Source organism: Elgaria multicarinata, chromosome 2, assembly GCF_023053635.1.
Source record: "Elgaria multicarinata webbii isolate HBS135686 ecotype San Diego chromosome 2, rElgMul1.1.pri, whole genome shotgun sequence".
Classification (NCBI taxonomy): Eukaryota; Metazoa; Chordata; class Lepidosauria; order Squamata; family Anguidae; genus Elgaria; species Elgaria multicarinata.
In genome coordinates, this window is record NC_086172.1 from 85,693,100 (window position 1) to 85,716,098 (window position 22,999).

Sequence of the window (22,999 nt, forward strand, 5' to 3'; positions counted from 1 at the left end):
TGGGGCTGCCATTTGTCTGGCGGCCTAATGTGGGAAATGCTTGGGGGTGAGAGTAACAAAGAATGTAGCCTGTAGGTTCCAGGAGGAAACCTTTTCTACGTGGGCTAGGATCTGTAAGACCAATATTCCCTGGGTTCATGGAGTTCAGTGCTAATCATGCAAATGAAGCAAGAGATGGCGCTTTGGTTTTCATTATGCAATTGCAAACACTTTTTCATTTTAAGCATGGTTTTTTACATGGGGATTTTTTTTAAGGAGTATACTCTTTGGAGTGTTGTGACGTGGTTCTGGAGAAAGATGTTTTTTTACAGATGTGTTTTCAGTAGTGACAGATAACAGGGAAAGTATTTTACCAAATGCTAATAGGTCTAGCTAATACTCATCCTTTTGCTAAAATTAAAGGGCATGCTTGATAAACATGATCATCTATTTGTTCTAGGCATAGCTTTGAAAGCCCAGGAAGAGATCAGAGTGTAACATTTTGCCGAACACAATTGTTTGCTTTTATTATAAAGTAGGGGAAGAAATCTAGTATTTCTTATACATAGTAAAATAATTTCCGTGTAAGCTTGCGTATGTTTGTTTATAAATAAGTACCACTGCATAGGATGCGTGCTTACTTGGAAGTGAGTCCCATTGAATTTAATAAGGGTTACTTCTGAATAGGCTTGCGCATAGGAACGTGCTGCATGAATAGTGAAAAATGCTGCACTGCATTCAAAATTTTGAGAGCAAATCCACTTATCGTTTTCATTATTATATCAGCCCTTTCAAATTTGAGATGAAATTTCTGAATCTTGCTAAGGCATTGTTAATTTTGATGATTGGGTTGTCTGAATTAGTATTATATGATTGGGGTTGTTCAAAAGTATCATCATCTTCAGGCTAGCAGAAATTGAGTTCTCTGTAGAAAAGCAGTGTGGTGCCTTCTCCATGACACACCACAGCCCTATGCAGGCTTTTTTGGAAGTAAGCGCCACGAAGTTCAAGGGGACTCACTTCTTAGTAAGTATGCTTCCAAAGCGTCGGTCTTTCATTGCCAGGGAAGTTGCTGATCTGAACTTAGTTTCCTAAACTGTTGGTGGTTGTTATTGTTCTTAAAAAATTCTTATTCTCATCACACATCTTCCTGCACTTGCCTGTGTCGGTATCTGATTTCAGAGGAGATTCCGTTACTCACCAGCCTAATTAGAAAATTAAAAATTGCCTGAGTAGTTCCAGCTACTAAAAAGATTTTTTAAAACAAACAAACAGTGGCCGACCTGTTTGACGGGATTATTTCATTTCATAGTTTCTATATCTGTCCTTTTATTGTGTCTCAGATTTCAAGATGATTTGACCTGGCTTTTGACACTACCCAGAGAATGTAAGTAAGTCATTTAGTTTTAGAGCCAAGGGATTTAGTAGTATGTGAACAACCCAACCCTGATTCAGCCAGCTATGGAAGGTTGGTGTCTGATAATCAGTGACTCCAGTAGGCAAGGAGGGGACTTTTGTTAGACTTTGTAGTGCAGATTCTTTTCTCCTCCAGGGAATATCTGAGATCTTTCTCATTTCCCCTTCTATGCAATGCGATGGCTACTCTGTCTTATATTTCATGTCCTCCCTTTTCTCTGCAGTATTTAGGAATATAATCTCACTTTGTGAGCCTCCAGATTTCTATTACAACATGGAATATGGTAAATAATTTTGTCTTGACTGAAAACAGATACTTAAATATGTAACCAATTTTAAATGCACCTGCAACATTTTGCTCCCACGGGTTCTGAATGATTGATTTAGTCAGAAATGAGAAAGGAGCAATTACCATTCACCTTTGAGAAAATGCAAAAAATTGCATGTTGGGAAATAATAATGTAATTAGTCAGCTGCCAGGAGAGTTGCCCATCCTTATCAGTCTCCATGGCAGCAGTGGTCCAAAGAGTCATCAAACAGTTACAGAAATGAGTTGAATATAATCTTCAGCAAGAGCAATATCTATGAAGAGTTGTTTTTTTCACTCTTGCCTGTCACTTGGCAATAGCTTTAAACTAGAGGGCAATTGCTTTTAAACAAGAAAGTATATATAGGGAGGCAGTGGCTTAAAGATAGTAAATGCACTGACACTACTTATTTATTTATTTTATTTTTATTTATTTTATTGCATTTATATCCCTCCAAGGAACTCAAGGCGGCATACATAATCCTCCTCCTCCGCTCCATTTTATCCTCACAAAATGTCATTCGATAGATTTTGGAGCTTGAAAGTGAGTTTATACAGTGTCTTTTTATGTTGACCCCAATTTGTCTATAAATCGTTAGTATACTTTATATTATTCACTTTATAGGAGTTATTGCCAAAAGGAGAAGTTACAAATTTGGGTGAAGGTCCTATTGTGAAATTGGGATTAGGGGTAGGACAACGTTATCTAAAGATTAATATATTGTAGTACCAAAAGACATAATACTGAAAGCTCATCTGGTGTAGTGATTAGAGTATTGGACTGGGAATGGTGAGACCTGGGTTCTACTTCCCACTTGGTGATAAAGCTCATTGGATGTCTTTGGGCCAGTCGCTGACTCTCAGCCTAACCTATCTCACAGGGTTGGTATGGGGATAAAATGGAGAGGAGGAGGATCATGTACCCCACCTTGGGCTCCTTGGAGGAAAAGGTGGGACATAAATGTAACAAATAAATAATAATAAATAATAAATTAATGTGTAGCAAGTTAAAAGGAAATATTTCTTTCATGCATTTTCTAGAACACACTGAAATAAGAATGAGATAATGGTCAGTAATTTAAATGAGCTGAGGAAAAAACTCTCAACAACTTACTGCACATGGGAATATGAATGACTGTTGACCAAAATGATCAAAATTGCCTCCTTGGGCAGGGAGCATCTGTCAGTTCAGAATACTAAGCTACCCCCGGGGGATTCCCATGTGATACTTTCAGATATTAGGTCTCTTCCCACATTAGGATTGCTGGCTAATATGAAGTGGCCCTGTGTGTTTTAAGTTGTATAGAATCTGGTTGTTGTTTTTAATTTTAGCTCTGAGCAAGTTACCCTTTCTTCCTGTGTACTTATGTGTATTAAAGTGCCATAATTGCACGTATGGCACTTGTAATTATCTTGCATTCTAAAATATATAGGCTTGGATCCAGAGAAGTGCCTGCAGAAGAAGTTTAGTGGAAGGTGATCTTCCCTCCTCTGTCCTCAAGTCTTTTGGGGAAGAGGGCTTTGTGGGAGGAGAGTTTGGGGAAATCAACCAGCCCTCTTCTGCTGGTGCTTTTCTGGATCCAAGCCACCATTCTTTATGTTGTTAAAACTTTGAAAGAAGCCACTGGGAATATGTTTTAATACCACTTTTTTGCAAACTTGCTTTGGGAGATTATTGTAGATGCTTGCATTGTAGAAATCCTCTCAGCGTCAGGATTCCCACTCTGCTGCATTTAATTTCTTTCTGCTGAAGTTATAATCAGACATAATTCATTTCATCATATTGTAGTTCTGGGCTATATAATCAGCCTCTTTGCTGAAGAGAATATTGAATTCTAACTTCTAGCCTTTGACTTGTTCCCTCTGGGAGCTTGCTAAAACTTGTCTTCTCTTCAAAATATTGTGAAGCTAACACTGTTGACAAAGGTACCTCTTTTCAGACTGTAATTATGGAACTTTTTTCTTGGGATTCAAATTCTAGGAAGAAAATAAGCAGTTGGAAAACATTCCCTGCATCTTTCTGCAACTTGAAAATCCCATTTTTAAAAAGATTGCTTGGGTCTAGAAAATATATCCAGTACTAGCTACATTTTTTTTAGATATGTTACTGTTTCTGATCCAGTATTTCAAGGGGGCAGAATTATGCTGACATATGGGACCATGATACTTTTTCCAGGGGTTCATTCAGTCTTCACAATTATCCACTACTATGAGTGAGGGAGAAAAAATGTATCCCTATCTACTTTCTGCATAGTTTTGAACAGCTATATAATGTCTCCCCTTACTATCCTTTTTTCTAAACAAAAAAGTGCCAGACATGGGCTGGGTTCTGATGATCTCAAGGGCAAAAGAACCCATTGTGGGGGCTGGTTGCACAACTGCTATTTGCATAATTACCCACAACTCAGTGCAGTTTGCCATGTCATTCAAACTCCAGAGCACAGCTAGAGATATAAAATTTCCGGAAATTTTGAAGCCATGGAAAACAGTTTTTTTTCTTGGGGGTTAGGGTTGGTGGGGGGGGAACAGATTTTTTTGGAAAAATTGAAATAAAGCAATATTAGCACTTTTTACAGATTGAAAATTACTTTGTTACTTTAGGAACATAAAATGTAATTATATCCAAGTTGGTTTGGCATAACATTATTACATTTGGTATATTAAAAGTACAGTGTATTCAAACAAGTATTACAAATTGAATTTACTTTTTTACTTCTTTTACTTTTTTTGATAACAAATGGAGCTACAAGCTCCTGAACTGTTAGGAACACCTAAACTGTAAGGGGACCTCTTTGGTTTTGCCAGTTTATGAGGAGCAGGCAAAAAAATAATTAAAACCAACAACAGAGGAAACCATCAACATTAGAAAGAAAGAAAATTATTTATTTCTCTGCTAGTCCTCCACAGTGTCAAGCAGACATAAAGCACCCATTCCCATAAAAAGTACTGAGTAAAAGGGGGGACCAAGATTCAATGAATGTGCATGAAATTTAATCAGACTCATTTTCTGAGCTATAGCTATCACTATCTGCTTCAATGGCAGTGCCCCCTAGAGGCAGAAATGCTTCTTGCTCTTCCATTTGAGAGTTGTAGTCTAGGTCTTGCTTGTCCTTGGTGCATAGAAATTGTAATAATCTGATACTGTACATAGTTTTTAGAAATAATTTGGAAAAGTAAATATCTGAATACCTTGTCTTAAACATTTTATTCATCATGCTAAAATAAAACATTCCACAATCCAATTTTCTTCATTTTTTCCATTTTTTTTTAAATAATCAAAAAAGTCTTCAGAAAAAACTGGGGGGAAACCATTCATTCTCCCCTAATATTTTCCTGGTTTTTCTTCCAGGCCGTCACATCTCTAAGCACAGCACAGTGGTTTCTCACCCACCCAACAACCTCTACTGGATCGTCCAAACCCGATCACTGTAACCTTTTCTCAAAGAGGAGTTGCTGAAGTCTCTTGGTCATTTTAGTTACCCTTTCCTGCACCTTTTCTGGCTCTACATTATCCTTTTTAAGTGTGGTGGCCAGAACTGTACATGCTATTCCAAGTGTGACCTCAGAATAGATTTGCATCCTGTTCTTGCTTTGAGTAGCTTGGCCTGGGGAGGACCAGGTTACTGCACACTTTAAGATGAGGTATAGAAGGCATTGGCTTGATATTAATGGCCTAGTGCTTTAGAGTGTGCCCAGTGCTGGAGCAACATGCCAAGAGAGGAGGAGCCTTACATTGGAATCCTGTGAGGAACCCCTTCGATCCTTTCTCTAGTGTGTGGAGGGAGCAGGAGAATAATCTGTGTTTGAAAAAGGAGCGTATGTGAACATGTGATCCTCAAATTCTTTGCTGCAATCCCTGTTAGTTAAAGAGGAGATTTTCTTTCTTGCAAAGGGCGGAGAGCTAGGGTCATTGACATGACATCTGGAATTACTTTAGGTTTATGCTGGTGAAGCCAAAGGGAGACTTCTCCTGGTATCTATCCAATTTTTTTTGGCTTGAATTGATCTATTCTCAGTGGTTGTAAATCAAGGATTTATTGAATTAATTCTTCTTCTTCATCATCATCATCATCATCATCATCATCTTTAAAATGTCTCTCTGTGTTGCACCATACTTTCCCCCTTGTTTTTAAGAAGTGTCACCAAATTAGATAACTGGAGTTCATGTATATATTGTGGAAGCCTGTGTGTAAAAACAGGAATTTTGCAGTGTCGAATATTGAATTCTGGGACATTACTAGTGAGTGTTCACTACTCTGAGGCAGTTTATTTTAGGCTACAGCCCTAAACACACCAGGGAGTAAGCCCCATTGAACACAGTGGGAATTGTTTCTAAATAATTGTGCATAGGATTGTGCTGGTAATCACTTGCTCACAGAAGCTGAAGTACGTTTTCTTTGTGTTTCCTTCTCCTGTGTTACACTCTTCACTTGTTTTGAGCTCTTAAACACAAGTGAGCTAGTGTGAAAAGTAATTGCTAAATGTGGCCTTCAAAGTCTCAACTTTTGTTCTTTTAAGGGATCTTGGAACAGCCCTGTCTCATCTCCAGGTCCTGTGGATGGCTCGCTGTGGTCTTCCAGATTTAGATGGGATCTCTTCCTGCTGCTCTTTAAAGGTAGGACAATCAGGGATTTGACATGTTCCCAAAGTTGACATGTTTACTTAATGTTCAGCTTCTTTGCACTTCTTAATAGCCTTTTGAAGGGAGTTGGGCATCAAGTTGATGCTTCGTATCTTATATATATATATATGATACTAGATCTAATTAAATATTAATTTTAGGTCTGATTCAGATAAAACTGCCATGTGTTGTACATAAAAAGGATCGCCATCATAATTTATCATGTATTATGCATGTGAAATATGGCTCTTGAGAATTCAAAACTTAGGTGATCTAAAAATATAACGTTGTACAATTTTAAAAATAATAATAATAATAATATGGAAGCCATTAATTCAGTTTTGTTGCTTAATGTACCATGGTTAGAACTTAACATTGATAAGGTCCCTTGATTTCCTTTAGGAACTCTACGTAGCCTACAACAATATCGCTGACCTAGGTCAAGTGGGCCAGTTGGAGCATCTTGAGATTCTAGACCTAGAAGGAAACAACATTGAGGACCTGAGTCAGATTCAGTATTTGGGGCTCTGTACGAAACTGTCTACTCTTACAGTGGAAGGAAACCTTATTTGCTTGAAGCCAAGCCCACAATCTTCAGAGGTGTGTGTGTGTTCAGATTTCATCACAGAATGTGCAACTTTATCTTTATCTAAGCAGGTTTAACACAGCATGCTTTCCCAGGGGCAACTACTACTCACTCTAGATGAATATCACTAGTGTGAACTAGACCAAATGACTCACATCGCTAGTGTGAACTAGACCAGATGACTCACACTTAAATCCATTAAGCTGAAGAGAACCTGGGATTTTAATAAGCATTTGAAAGATTGAGTACTGTAGAATTCAAAGCACAGTTGTTTGGAAGTAAGTTCCATAGAAATCAGTGGGATTTAACTTTGTATGAGGTTGTTTGAGTAAGAAGTAGAAAATGTCTGCCTATGTTGTATTTTAAGAATGACCACTACTCTTTGAAACACCATTGTTGGTGGCTGCAGTTCAGAACTCGGTATCCATGCAAATGTTCTTCATTTTTAACACAGTGGCCCTCTTGTGCGTCATTGCAAGCCACTTCTGGAATTCTCAAGTGCCTCAAAGACAGTTTGCAATGTCATGTGGCGCACTGCTGTGCCGGAAAATAAGTAGAGCCTTTCTGCATGCACAACTGGGATGTGCTCCTCTCCTATGTGGGCAATCGTGTATTGTATTGCACTTGTGACAGTGAAGTGGTGTCTAACATCAGTGAAGCAGTGGATGAAAAAACTGAAATATAACTTATACAGAATGGAGTTACTAAAGTAGTGTTAGTTGAAGGTTCTGCTGATATGGGGCTGGGTGTATAGCCTGTGTTGCCTTGGGTTGTACTCCCTCTGATTAAAGTTTGTCACTTAGGGGTTCTCCTGGATTTATCATTGCTCTTGAATGCTCAGGTGGTAACTGTGGCCCTGAGGCCTTTTCATCAGCTTCAATTCATTTGCCCTAATGAGCCTAGCCATGGGCATTCATGCTTTAGCAACTTCCAGACTGGATTATTGTGAAGTGCTCTGCATGGGGCTGTCTTTGAGTGGTTTTCAGAAACTATTCATTCAAAATACAGCACGGCCCCATTTCAAAGTATTTTCATCAATCAATAAATAACATTTGTCTTGTGCAGTAAAATTATGACAAGATTTTATTTAGTAAAGTTAAGCTAATGAAGTCAAAGCCTGGCCTGCAGTCGTAAGCTTAACAGCCGTAGAAACTGGGAGAGCTCTCAATGTGGACATGTTTACTTTGTTTATTTAAAACATTTTTATATCACCTTTCAGCCTTTTAAGCTTTCAGGGTGGTGTTATCATAACAAAAATACAATAAAGCAATCAGTAGTAATCAATAGAATCAACTCACAAGAAATTAAACTCCCTAGGTAAACAAAAATATTTTTGCCTCACTTCATATTCCCATAGTGTCTTTAACATGGAAGAAGTACAAGTATATTTATAGACATCAGCTAAATATTACAGCCACTAACTCTGAGCAGCCACTTCCATGTAAAAATAAAAAAAATGAAATTAAAATTACATGTACTGATTCAACTAAATTTACTGCTCTCTCTACAGGCTGTCTGTTTGCTCAGTGTAATTTGATTTCCAGATGAGCTCATCCCTTCCTGACATCTAAACCAAAAGCAACAACCTAATGATAAATGTGGAGGTCTCTGTCACAGCTGTTGTTGCAGTAGCACTGCATGTGTATATGTAATGTGATGCACCTCTCAACCAGGACAGCATTGCAGTCTGGAATACTATAGCTTATCCATCATGCAAAGTACATGCACTACGTGAGCAGATGATTTTGTCTCCTGTGCTTCTTGTGGGAAAGAATATTGGCTGAAAATTAGTCAGCTTCTTTAACATTATACAGATAAACAATGCCCCCACATGGAGTGACAATTTATAGTTCATTAAAAAAAATCCAGTTGCATATATTTACTGCTGCTGTTACTTGTATTAGAATTTTCTGTTGCACCAGTTGGTTGCTAGGCCTTATATACAGAACCAAAAGGCGCTGCTGCATTTGCCCAGAGATCTCACAGTGCAAAGGCTGTTTCAAGCACAACCATTTCTAATGCTTGGATCTTGAGCCCTCCAACCTCTAGGGGCATCTCATCTGGCTGTAGCCTAGCGTCTGATCTCAAGGATGTCTCGTTTTGTAGTTTGGTCATTTCTCCCACTCAAGATGAATCATAAGAAAAGAACTCTGACCCTCTCGCCTCTGAAATGAACAGTAGAGGAGGCTTTGCAGAGCCCTGCCCTTGTGTACCCAAGCTGCTTCCACTTCGCCTGTGTCTTGGCTGAGGCCCAGGAGTCAGTACAATGACATGCATAAAGGAGGAACAGAACACTGGCGAAGCCTCTGCTACTATTCACACCAAAGAGAAGGATGTCAAGGATCCCTTTGCTTGTACCCCAGCTTACACAGGAATGGGTTAATAGGAAGAGTGCTGGTAGTTAATCCATTAGTTGCTAAATAGGTCCCTGTGTCTTAAGGTGCAAGAAAATGTCATGCAGGGAAGACAATAAGAGGGAACTCCACTAGTCTAGGTCAGGACTGCAGGATCTACTTTGTCTTTTTACTAGAACCCCTAAGACTACCAACCAGAGCCAAGTGCAAAATAATGGTGGGGATGGCGGCAGGGTAGGACAGAGCAGGAGATCAACAGGCATGCACTTAAAATTAAGTAACAGGGTGTTGCTAAGTACATGTGCACCTGGAATTTGTTCAGTATCAGAACTGATCAGAACAGTCCTTTTGCTCACAAATCCACTCTTGGTGCTCCTGCAAGATTTCTTGTTTCCCCCCCAACCAATTTTAGGACCAAGCTACATGTGATAATGCGGTTGTGTGATTGTTTGGTGTTTTTGTTTAGTAAGTGGTTGTGGTGAGAGGATTTAACCCTTTGCCCCCATCACAGTGTCAGTCTGGATCAAGCCCACATACCTGCTCTGTTTAGTTCTTAGAAAAAGAAACACCATTTAGTTGCTATTGTCAAACAATTGAGAGCCAGAAACTCTTGCCAATTTGCTACAATCGTCAAGAGACCTAATAGTAGATCACACTCTACCCTTTGCCCTCCCTCCCTTTAGATGAATGAGCTAATCAGAGCATGAAGCAAAGTTTAAGTTTAAGCAATAATCCAGTGTAGTGATGAACAGGAAGAGTCTAAGGGCATGGCAATAGCCTGAGGATGGGGAGAGAAGCTGTAGACATAAGATAATGTCAACAGTATCAACTACCTGCAGGCCAGGTAGATGGAGGGCATTGTATGTCTCCAAAGCACAGCAGTGATTTGTGTGTATATAAAAGTACACACAGTGGGACAGTTGATTTAGTAATATTGGGTTGTATCCAATGTTAGTCCTACTTAGAGTAGATCTACTAAATGAATGGGACTTATATTAGTCATGACTAACTTTAGTCTCAATTCATTTTAATGGGTCTACTCTAAGAAAGATTAACATTGGATACACCCCCAGTATCTGATTACTAATAGTTAAATGGGCAGGATGAAGCTGGAATTAATACTTTATGTTTGGGTTGAATGTTTGATACATATGTAACAAAATTGTGCTTGGTTCAGCTGTTTTATTCATCATGAGAGGAAGAAGTGTTAATCTCATACAGGAAAATAAGGAAGTGGAAATATTTTGCTACCTTGCACTTATTTTATTGTATTTAATGCTGGTGTATCAATGTGCTTCATACCTATTTCTCAGGATTATTTCCTGCGGTTAAATGACTGCCCTCAGGAATTTTCTGTTTTGGTACTTTTTCCCCAGGTTCCAGGCTACAATTACAGAGCTGAAGTGAAGAAACTCATTCCTCATTTAAAATGTTTGGATGAAATACCAGCAGACCAAACTGCTCTCCCTTTCCCATGCAAGATGAACAAGGATTGGCTCATTGTCAAGGACTCAATCAAAGAAGGCAGTTTAGTAGAAGAGGCTTTGGGTTCAGGTATGCTAAATTATTTGGCGAAGTACATTTTTACTAGTGATAAAGTCCTAAAGTTGTGGGGGAGGGAAACGTGTACATACATACCTACACGGACTCTTACACACACCTGTGGCAGGCCAGATTATCAGGAATAAGAATGGGCAGTCATTTGCTTTTGCAGAGAAGGAGCATCAGGATAGAACTAGATGCAGCAGCAGCAAAACCAGTTCCTCATACTTGGGATGAGCCGCACTGCTGTAAGGCAGAGAGGGACATGTGTGGTCCTCTTGATGTAGAGATGTGGCAGAGGTACGAGAGTGCAGAACTCTTCCTCTTTGCCCCTGCCTCCCCCAGCTTCCTTTCTCTAATCTTTGCCAAGCGAAAAGTATTTGTGGATGGGGAGGGAGCAGCAAGCAATAGAAGGTTTCAGCGTTCCTCCACCTCTCGCTTCACCACTTGAAAACTGCCCACCCCACTTTTCAGCTGCTCAACAGCAAACCGACATTTGAAGATGCAGGTTGTCGCATCTTGTTCCAGCCTAATTCTACCTTGAGATGACTTTGGGGACCATAGCAGGAACTGTGTATGACACTGGCTCCTTGATAAATGCTTGCAGCCCACTGATGATATGGCTTGTGGTGAAGTTCATTGCATCCTGAAAATTCTCAGAGCTGGGTAATCACTGTATTTATTTCAAAAAACCTTTTGTCTCTCATTCCATTCAGGACTTAATGACCTGATGTTCTCAGGAAAACTTTAGAGAGACCATAGGTCTCTGCTAAGCTACCTTTATTTTGGTTTGAAATATCAATGATGGTGTTGCTACTTTGATAAGCCAAACAATCTAGCATGTTCTATGTTGCAATATCTCACTATATCATCTCCCCTCCTTAGGTTTAGATTCTCATTCAGGAACCATAGCAACAAGGCCCTGCTCTGCCTTGAGACCTTCCACAACACAGTTCTTATTAGCTTCCAGACCTCAGACTGCACAGAAACCTCCCAGCGCTCATTTGATTTCCGGTTGTAGCACCCTCCTGGAGTCTACCGTCTGTGATGAGCTATTGCCTGAAGATGATGCCAGTGACTTGACCCATGGTAATGCATGAAGCCACACATCTTTTTAATTCAGTCTTTTAAATTATGTAGTTTTAACGTTATAATCTTTTACTAATCTTTTTTGTGAACCGCCCAGAGAGCTTCGGCTATTGGGCGGTATAAAAATGTAATAAAATAAAAAATAAAATAAATACTATTTTTAATGATCTTACTTTTATTGTGTTAAGATTGTATTGCTTTAAACTGCTGTGTGCAGCCTTGATGATTTATTAGCAAAGGGGAGAGCAATCCTATGTTCCCTGGAGAACATCTCAGGGCCATAGAATTTATCAGAGTTCTCTTCTCGAAGCCGAAGACACTCCTCCAAGCTCAGGAAATGGGCAACATAAGCTGATCTCTCTCCCCTGCACTGTTCCCTCGCACCTGCCACAGAAAGAACCATGCTTTCCAAAGTTGTAAAATTGGCTTTGGAGGACTTCTAGAGGTCAAAAAGAGGTTGTTGTAGTGGGCAGGGATCCAAGGGAAGAAGCCAGGATACGAGAAATCCTATGCTTCTCCAGCCCTGGTGCCACCCGCAACAGTGTGCCTCCACTAGATAGACTCAGAGGTACCTCTGGGGAGGGGGGGGAAGATGACAGGGAGGTGAAAATGGCCTCCATTGCTCCTCCTGCCCTGCTGGCAGCAGCCTGGCAGGGCACTTGGTACTCGGAAGCCTCCGAGATCAGAGGCTTTTGTCTAGCAAGCAACAATCTGATGAGATTGTGCCCTAAGATGGTATATACGTGTCAATAAATAATAATAAAAATAACAACTTACACTATTCTTGCCCACTTCCTATTCCCAAACCTCTTTAAAAGTATGAGTGAATGGACACAAGGGATGATGGAGCATTCTTTCTCCTTTTTCTAGATATGGAAAGTCAACGAGTATCTGTATCATTGCATATAAGCAGTCTGAATGTATTGGTACAGGAAAGAGGTTTGGGAATGCCATAGACACAGTCTATCTTGATTTCAGCAAAGTACTTGACAAGGTTTTCTATGATATACTTGTTGACAAAATGGCAAAATGTAGGTTGAGCGCTACTATGGTTAGGTTGATCAACAGCTGGTTGAGCAACCATATGTGCTAGGCCTTGTGCTGTTCAGCATTTTGTAGAAGGGTTTTTTAGAAGATCTCAAAGCTAGTAGGGATAGTCAACGCCATAGAAGACAGAATCAAGTTTCAAAAGAATTTTGACAGGCTGGAACATTGGTCTGAAACTAACAACATGAAATTAAACCAAAATAAATGTAAATGCTCTGTACGGAAAATTAAAGGCATGAGTAGAGGATGAGGGAGACCTGGCTTGGCAACAGGATCTAGGTGTCTTAGTGGATCATGAACTGAATATGAGCCAATGCTGTGATGTATCTGCTTAAAACATGAATGCAATCTTAGGCTGCATTAACAGAAGCAAAGTGCCCAGGTCATGGAAAATAATAGTTCTGCTCTTTTTGGAGATAGTCAGCCCACATTTGGAGTACTGTGTTCAATTCTGGGCACCACATTTTAAGAAGGACATTGAGAAGTGGAGTGTATGCAGAGAAGAGTGACCAGAATGGTGAGGGGTCTGGAAACCCAAGTCCTATGAGGAACAGTGGAAAGAGCTGGTTGTCTTTAGCCTGGAGAAATGAAGATTAAGGGGAAACATGATAGCAGTCTTCAAACATCTGAAAGGATGTCATGCAGAAGATAAAGCATAATTATTCTCTGTTGCTCCAGAGAGTAGGACTAAAACCAATGGGTGGAAATAGGCGAAGAAGCAGATTTTGGCTAAACATTAGGCGACATTTCCTAATGATGAGAGCTGTTCAGTAGTGGAACACACTGCTTCAGGACATAGTAAATGCTAAGCAGCCATCTGTCAGGGGTGTTGCAGCTGCATCCTGCATTGAAGAGGGGGCTGAACCGGTACCTTCCAGGGTACCTCCAAGGTACCTTCCAACTCATGTTTTTAGGATTGTGAAATGGTAAACTGGAACAAACCCTTTTCATTTTCTTTTTGCAGGTGTCAGCAGAGTTATATGTGGGAATCCCATCAAAGCTCTTCATGCACGGAGACAAAAACTAGGTGTACGTTTTCTTTCATATGCTTTCTTTCTTTTCTCTCTGTGTGTGTTTGGCTGTGTGGGTGAGGGCAGTTGAGCAAGACAATGTGACATGAAATCTAAAGAGAGAAAAGCTAAGAGTCGAATAGAATTTTATCAATTTCTACTGTTTGTAGAAAACCACTATCAGAATAAACAAACTTGGTGGGGTGCTAGAGCATGAGAACTAGCAGATATCTATCTATCGATCATAAGCTCACTGAAGAATAGAATTTAGGGAATGGGTGTATGGGTAGATGTTAACTCAATTCTCAGTGGCTCCCATTATTTTCTAGGAGACAAATTACATAGCTGCAATCTGGGACAGCTGCGAGGAGAAACCTTTGACTCACACACCAGACATTGAGGTCATTGAGGACAGGCAGTATATTTCCCTACCTCCATCACTCCAAGTAATGCTCCTGAATGCATCCATTTACTTTCTCCCATAAAGTGAACTGCTGCCATCTGCTTTTACAGAAAAAATACAGCATTGCACTTAGGGACGTTGCTGTAGGGAAGGGTTATATCCCATCCACTGACCTCCACCAACAGGGATTTCATGAGGAGTACAATGTGTCTCTGTGCTTGGAACATGCAGAAGTGCATTGCATACACACACACACGTAGGGTCTGCTACACATAATCTACTCTGTTTCTTGTATATACATCCTTCAATGCACACTCTGCCTGTCATAATTTATCATAATAAAAACTACCTTGTGTCTTGGTCATGCTGGACCTGAGGTGAACTCTCCCCATCTGTAGAAAGGAAAACCATGCATACACACATGCACACAGAAAGCCCATGGGAAAGCTGACAGAGACATTCTGAGGAGAGACACACATAAGGGCACCCTTCTTCTCCTAAGTTCCTTGTGAAATGTCTTATGATGAAGGCAAGCAACAGATGGGGCTTGGCATGAAGGTTGCCTGACTCTTCTTCATCATCATCTTGCAAGAGTCTGCCAGTCCATCTCTCTACACACAAACACCAAACTCTCTGTGGAACAATAGTTTTGTAGTGGTGCATTATGCACCAGGCATGATAGGAAGAATTCTTCTAAATAAGAAAATGATTGTGAGAGAAATGAACTTGTAAAAAATCATACTCCACAATCCTTAAGTCCTTAAGATTGAGGCCTTAGCTAGACCTAAGGATTATCCCAAGCCAATGGAGGGGTCGTCCCTGCCTGATCCCGGGATCCCCTGTGTGTCATTTGGATGCACAGGGATGATCCCAGGATATACGCCTGGTCTAGCCATGGCCTGAGAAAGGTTTCAGTGAATAGAAGATGTGTTCTGAAATAATTCCACTAATATTGTAGTCTGCAGTAATGAACCTGTTCCAACCACCATGTCATCTGTCAGAACATACCTATGACTTTGAAGACACTGCTTGTGCAAATGGAGAAGATATCTTTGCTGAGCTGAAACTCTTGAAAGAGCATCATTATCAGTAAGAATTCAGATTTATTCTCCAAATAAGGGTGGCTTTTTAAAGAGTTTGTCAAGTGAGCTTCCCTAGATAAAATAATGAGTGGTTTTAACCTCCCTATAAGGAATTAATACTGAGTAATAAATTGTCTTACATGATATATAATTCTATAAAATCTCTAAGCGAAGAAAAAATTGGGAACATCACCAGTACCCTCTTGGCCAAACCTGTGTTGCTCCAATTGTAATAGAAGAAATGGGTCATATCCATACGGTGTCTCCTGGTCTATTCAAAACTTCCACAAATCTTAGGGGCTGGGGCTATAGAAACTTTTCCCCACCATGCCTACTTCTTTCTCGGAGGGCCTTGCTCTAGATTATAGGGGTAAAATGGAAGTTCAGGTTTCTGCCTGTTCCCACTGACATAGAATCATAGAATAGCAGAGTTGGAAGGGGCCTACAAGGCCATCGCGTCCGACCCCCTGCTCAATGCAGGAATCCACCCTAAAGCATCCCTGACGGATGCTTGTCCAGCTGCCTCTTGAATGCCTCTAGTGTGGGAGAGCCCACAACCTCCCTCCTTATAAAATAATAACCTCCTTATAAAATAAGCAGTTCAGCCATCTCGTGGCTGTGCTGAGGAATTGCCATTCATGGGTAAATTCAGATGTACATTGATGGTGCTATATAAATAAATAAATAATAATAATAATGTAGTCTATTACCAGAATTGATTTTTTAGCTTTAAACCAAGTCACTCTTTCCTGTGGATGGGATAGTCGATTACTTATTTTCACAGATTGAAAGGAAGAAAAAAAGGGTTTTGTGATCAAAGATTCCCAGGAGCCCACACTGCTCACTTTACTGCCATCTGTCATTATCACAGTGCCGATGGTGGCAAAGTGTGGTGTGCCAGCACAAGAGCCACCGTCTGCATAGCTGGAAGGAATGTGTGATGAGGTTTCTCCTGAATTGTATCGTTTTGTTTATTCCAAAGGATTTGCCCCAAGTTCTCCACGTTAACATTAATGTGAAATTTGGAGAAGTTCTATGCATACGGTCCCTGTCCCCATACACACCCACCCATATCTGTATGATGGGATCTCACACAGAGGGATATCAGTTTATTGTATGAATATATTTACAAAATGTCTTATTTGCTTTTCCATTGCGGCTTCCAAAACAGCTTACAAAACTGACATTTTTTTTAAAAAAAAAGAGAGAATCAAAGCTAAAACAATGAGAACACATAATAGGGCTAATTTCCAAAAGCAGAAGAAAATGTAATGGTCTTTACCTGCTTCTGTAATGCCATGAGAGAGGCAGCCAAATGCGCAGTTCACAAAAGGGAACCCCAGAGCTCTCAAAAGCATTGTTGGTGGCAGCTCCCTAATTTGTAGCATTTCTTACCAAGAGGGACTTGCAAAAGCCCAAACTTCAACATCATCTAAACATGCTGTAAGGTTTCAATTTGCCTTGGGACTTTGCCTTTAGCCAGGGTTAATGCTCCTATCAGGAAGTTTTAATGTGGGATTTTTATTCTTGTTTAGATATGGTCACTACGTATCTTGACTTCCAAAGAGATGCGTTACATTTTGGTTTTTAAATATGTTGTAACATGCACTAGGGCATGAAAATCTAAATAGATAAAACCTCTGGCAGGCACCTTCAAGCCCTCCAAAGAGAGAGTTCCCCCCAGATACTAAAAATAAGACACAGTGATGAGGAGGCAGAAAACTACAGCCTGAGTGACAGCTGCGATGAAGACATGAAAGAAACCACTCAGGAGGACATCCGGGAAATCACACCACCAGATTCTTCCTGTCAGTCCCATCTTTTCCAGTTACCTTCAGGTACAGAGCTAATAAGACTTGTCCAGTGTGTTGCAAATGTTTGCATAATAATCATACAAACTCAGATTTGAAAATGCAGTATCTATTCAGTGGCAGGGTGGGGGTAGGCGCATGGGAGGTGCTCCTTTTTCTGCTTATCTGATCAGAGTTGCTGTGCACTTAGTACCTGAAAGGGGGAGAGTGGCTTTCAATAAACCAGTTCAAATAAAAACAATTGACAAATCAGAGTGGGAGGAGGGAGTGCTGAGAGAAGGATGTAGCCTCGCCCATTGTGTTCCTTGCTTGTCTTTTTTTCTTTTCCACGGCTGCATTAGCATTTCTTTGAAGTGGTACAGTAGGAAGGTTTTTTTACTTGCACCTTGTTTCTTTTAAAATGTATTTTTAATGTGTTTTATTCTAATTTTATCCTATTTGTTCACGACTCCAAAATTCTTGAATAAGGAGTGGTATATAAATATTGTAAATAAATACATAATGGCCCCGTTCAGAAGACACCTTAAACCATGGCTTTAACCACGGTAAATAAGGCTTTTTGCTTTATTCACTGTGGTTAAAGCTGTGGCTTAGGGTGTCTTCTGAACACAGCCTGGCTTAACCACTGTGGTTAAAGCCATGGTTTGTTTGTTTGTTTGTTTGTTTATTTATTTTATTTTATTTATTACATTTTTATACTGCCCAATAGCCAAAGCTCTATGGGCAGTTCTTCTGAACAGGGCCATCATAAAGTAATTTTGAAAGGGCTACAAAATTGGAGGGGAAATTGTTCTGCTCTTTTCATGAACCTCCTTCATGCATTACTTGCATGAAGGGGCATCGCATGATGAAAAGGACTGCAGGGCCACCCATCTTGCCCTGGCCCCAATGACTTGACGTAGCCCAGGCTCCGCCCTCCTAGAGGTGGGGAGAAGCCTGTGTCCATGGACCTCTATGGTTGATGGTGAACTCTGCGCTGCCACCATGAACCATACTAATGTTTGGATGCCAGGGCTGTGGCCATGCAGGCCCTTGAATCGCACAATGTCTCTATTATATGCCTACCTCAGGGTTTGTTCTTCTAGAGTTCTCGTGATTTATTTTTATTTTTTGCTTTGGCAAATTTCCACTTTATATGTCAAAATATGTGCATGGAGTTATACTACATTGTCAGCTATTTTCTCCTGAGGTATACTACACATGGGAATGTTACTAGCTAATGAAAATGAGTGACTTGAGTAATTATTCTGCCTAACTTCCTATTCAAGACACCTGTACTCAGAAGAAATAATGATGCTAACTTGCATCAAAATAATTGGTTGGCATTAACTATCCAGTATTTCATTCTCTTCCCCGGGTGTGCAGGGTGTGCTATAAAGGAACAAACTCAGGCTAGAATGGCAAAGTGGCAGAGACCGGGAGTCACGGAGCATCTGGCAGTGAGCAACCAGATGCTCACTTGAATTGGTGGAAGCCCTGCTCAGGGTTCACTTTGGTTTTTCAAAACTTCCACAGTGATTGCCTGACTACTGTCAAACTTTCCAGAAGAATTATTGGGGCTTGTAACAAATGAACAGAAACCAAGATTCACAGACTGACACGTTGGGTTGCAGAACAGACAGCTTTTCCCCCCAGTTTTGTGACTTGAATAGTAACAGAGTTTGACTCGTGCAGAAATTGTAAACATCACTAAGCAAGCTTAGGGTTATGCTGTTGGTCCTTTAGGGGGTTGGAACGCCTTGCACCTAAATCGATGGGAGTTCAGGCCATTCTTCTCCCTGTGGTAAGAGCAAGAGTTCCTAATCCCAAATCCACTAAAATGTATGGAAGCCTCTTGACTACAGTGCTGTGCTTCTCAACTGGTGTGACCTTCCCTTTGCATTTCAGATTCAGCACTCATCCAGGAAAATGCACTGCCCACTATTATAAAGCCTGCTCTCGTACCCTCTCCTCCGAAATCTCCCTCGCCTGCATCTATACAGGGTGTGACCACTGGGCTTGTCAGAGCCAGATGCCTGAAAATACCCAGTTCGAAAAAGGCAGTTCAGCTGAAGCCACAGTCTCCATCATCCGCGAACAGAGAGGCCCTGCAGCATATGGCTGAGAAGACGGCTGTTCTGAGTCTCAACAGAAAATCAGATTCCTCGTCTAATGCATCGTTCTTACGACAGAGGCATAGGACTTGTAGCACTGACAGCAAGCAGGTCAGGAGACCCATTTCAGGACTGGCAGCAATTGGACCAACAAACAACAGGTTTGGCTACTTAGGCAGCTGTTTTGCCGGGATTGCTAAACCAAATACCAAAAGGCTGCATGAGATAAAGACTGGTTTATAGTTGTAATTCAGGATTGAGTTAGGCATTGCTTAAGCCCACTGGTGTTGGCTTAAGCATACTTAAGCCAACATACCTTTCTATTCATACTATCCTTCTTAGTTGGCTTTTGTTTCTGAGTGATGTTGCCCTTCTGAAACGGAGAGTTCCAAGCAGCTTCACAATCAACTTGTATCCAGGATTAGCTGCTGCCTCTCAGCACAGGTCCACTACACAGTTCCCTTTCATGCCTTAATAATTGATTGTGCTTTTATCCTGCTTTTCAGACAAAAATTGTCTCCCAGAGTGGCTCACATCAGTTTAAAAATTCAATATGGTGCTGGAGACAGGCACTGTACACTATCGAAAGTAAAACCTAGGCCCTGCCCTCAGGCTTACCAATTAAAAAGGCAAGATTACACAAGGGAAGGGACTTCCAGAAAAAGATAAGAGGAGGGAGGATCAATTTGGCAGTGCCAGGATGAAGCGGTGAGTTGTAAATAGGCATTTATATCCAGTTGGTCCCAGGCAGATCTTCCTTTGCGGGTGTCCTTGCTTGGATAGAAGTGGCGCTACTATCTGGCAGACCTAAATCCTCCAGCCTGGTAGAGGCTGGGGTGACTTTTCCCTTGCTTCTGCAGTTCGAGGGCAACTGGGAGTTGGAGCAGAGTCTTTTCTGGCAGGGAGCAGGGAAGGGAGTCCCTTTGCCCCTCTTGCTTTGGTGACCTTCTTTGGAGGCAGGAGGAGGTGCCCTTGCTCCCCGTGGCCCTTGCTCCTCTCTAACAGGTGTAGGTGTAACTCCTTTTTCTCTGGCAAATCTGGTTGCTGAATTAAAATGGGAAGCATCTGTATTGTACTTTTCCCCTCTGAAGTTTTAGAGGATCGTAAACGACTCACGTTTGGCTGTGGGTGGCCAATGAGCAGAGCTCGAGAGCATGTTTTGAATGCCATCTCTTAGGACCAAACTGCAGGTCACGCCAGATGTTGAGCTGCTTCCAAATGGACTCGCCATGTCTCATCTTCCCCTCTCCCCCTGTAACATGTTTCATTCATCTGTGACATGTTTCATTTAATGTTACATTGTGCATTTTTCTGCTGCCGCCACCCCTACTCCTCACCAGTAGCAACTAATGCAATAATGGGAGCAGAGAAGTACATTACGTAATATCATGTCACAGCTCAGTGAAACACTGCTTCGGGTGGGGTGTGTGTGTGTGACATGGGAAGACAGTTCAGGAGTAAGACCCATAGCTGCTGTACTGGGTGATATTGTCCCTCCACCTGGCCTACATGAAGTAACGTTAAGTATGTCCGTAAGCATGTGGAGATTGTATTACCCTCACCAAGGAGTCATCTCAAATCCATCCCCACAGACCTGGCCTTAGCATGACTTCCAGGAAGCGTTCACTTTTTGGCATCTTAGGCATTAACCACGATGTTGGCAAGCCTCCCTTCCATTTTCTGTCTCTTGGACCCTCCCACCCACCCATTGACAACTCTGCCACAAAAAGGCATATTCGCTGTACGACTAAGAGCTTTTGAAGGAATCAGCTGCACTCGGTTCAAGTCTATTTACCCTTCTGTATTCCACCTGCTATAGCTGAATATTTCACATTGCCAGTGCTAATGGGGGTGTGGGCATAAGGGGATTCCAGATGAATAGAAATAGCTCTGTTCCTCTTCATGGCATCCAATGCAGGGGCTCTTCGGGTGGATATAGAATGCCAGTTCAGTCTCTCAAACATATGTGTGCCAACTCACTGTACTGTGGTGTTTCTTTTCTTCAGAGCCACTGTGGATAGAAACCTCCCCAAGATGATCAACACCCATCAACCTGTTGTCCGCTCATGCACAAAACCCCCCGAGAGATTTGCTGTGCTGAACGTGGTCCGCCCTCTGACCGCCAAGGCGGCCCTGCAGAGCTTGCCAAACAGGCCGGATATCTCAATGACGGCTCAAAGCAAGACTCCCAGATTGTAGGAAATGCCCTGAGCAGCTGTGCGCATGCTGTTGCCAAGTCACAGAAGCCTTCAGCTGCTTTCTGTGTTTCCCGTCTTCCTATGAGCAACACAGGCTGGCTTCTCTGATTCATCCTGAGCGCTAAGGACAACAGGGCCTCCAGGCAAGCAAAGCAGTTTAAAGAAACAACGTCTACCTCAAACAAAACTGCACCTGTGGAGAGAGAGAGAGTCTGCAGCTCCAATTAGCCACTTGAGCAGCTTTTGTAAGGAAGAGCAAGCTTGTGCCGTCACAGCCCCTTTGAAGTGATTACACACATACCTGGTGTTTAGAGCAGCCCCATGACTCGCCTCGTGCACTGGGATGGCCCCCTTGGCTCAGCCAGTGGGAGGGAAGGTACGGGCGATCCTTCAGCATTCCCTCAGGTACCCAGCTGCAGCTGTTCATGTGTCAGCCTGCTGTCCAAGGGATGCATTCCTACAAGTAAAGAACCACACAGACTGGGAAAGTTGTGAAGCTGCAACAATCTTAGACTGGGATTGAGTGTGCTTTCCTTTTTCTTTGGGGAGGAATTTCACCCAGGGAACACATCCTTGATTCAGGTACTAACCTTGATTCCACACTGATGTGTAAACAGCCCATCTTGCTCGGATTTATCCATTTCCTCAGGGAATTACTGAATAGCTCATGGACAGTTCAGGAGGGTTTGATCACGGCACTTTGCTTTGTTTGTGCTCAGAAGAAACTCATGGCATTCATCCACAATTGCTGTTATACAGATATACCTAAGTGGGTGGGTTGTGTTTTCTTCAAGCCAGATGACTGTTGTAAATATCAGCATTAGATGTGGGTGGTTCCCAAAAAAACCCTCATTTACTTCATCTTTTCATGCCTTTTTACAACCAATGTACTGAAAATCAAATGTTCTATAACTTTTTTCCTAGATCACTTTCAGATTGAAGAAGCTTGTAAAAAAATCTATATCAGAGACAATAGTTGGAGAAGGCTTACCCTCTTTTTAGTAACATATTTATTACGCATTTGGATGTGAAGTGCTATGAGCTGTTGTAATCTGGGCTGTTTCACATAAGTAAGCTCTTGTCAATGCAAGCCCCAGGTATGCAGTCAGATGGATAAAGTTATCATATGAACCAACGACTCACATATATGGCCAGCTGCAAAGTTTGCAATTGTGGCAGCTGGAATAAATGCTGCTACACTCATGGGAAATAGTGCTGGCCATATCTGGAGCTGCCAAGATTGTATTGTATCTTTGCCCACACAAATCCCAGGGATAGTTGGGATTGCTTGTGAGTAGAACAAAATCTTTGTGTGAATTGGCACTCAGAATGATACGTGTGGAGAATTATTATTGTGACTATTTTGAAACCAAGTACTATAATATATATTCTGTTTAGAATACATGAATTATGCAGCAATCCAAGCTCTGGGCCACGTCTTTCCAGTCAGATTTTTGAAAT

At 41.3% G+C, this 22,999-nt stretch overlaps 1 protein-coding gene across 2 annotated transcripts in view; it reads left to right on the top strand.

Moving 5' to 3' along the window:
* The window catches only part of LRRC56 (leucine rich repeat containing 56), a 52,836-nt gene extending 31,128 nt beyond the window's left edge, over positions 1-21,708 (top strand). Inside the window, exons 5-13 of one of the 2 annotated variants that reach the window (XM_063117081.1) lie at positions 6,221-6,317; positions 6,726-6,923; positions 10,640-10,817; positions 11,691-11,894; positions 13,906-13,970; positions 15,313-15,443; positions 17,084-17,274; positions 19,135-19,501; positions 21,347-21,708. In XM_063117081.1, coding sequence (XP_062973151.1) covers positions 6,221-6,317; positions 6,726-6,923; positions 10,640-10,817; positions 11,691-11,894; positions 13,906-13,970; positions 15,313-15,443; positions 17,084-17,274; positions 19,135-19,501; positions 21,347-21,539 — 1,624 coding nt within the window. In that variant the 3' untranslated portion in view covers positions 21,540-21,708. The remainder of the gene's footprint in view (positions 1-6,220; positions 6,318-6,725; positions 6,924-10,639; positions 10,818-11,690; positions 11,895-13,905; positions 13,971-15,312; positions 15,444-17,083; positions 17,275-19,134; positions 19,502-21,346) is intronic. The other variant, XM_063117082.1, reaches the window with a different exon arrangement.
* Positions 21,709-22,999: the final 1,291 nt, after the last annotated feature.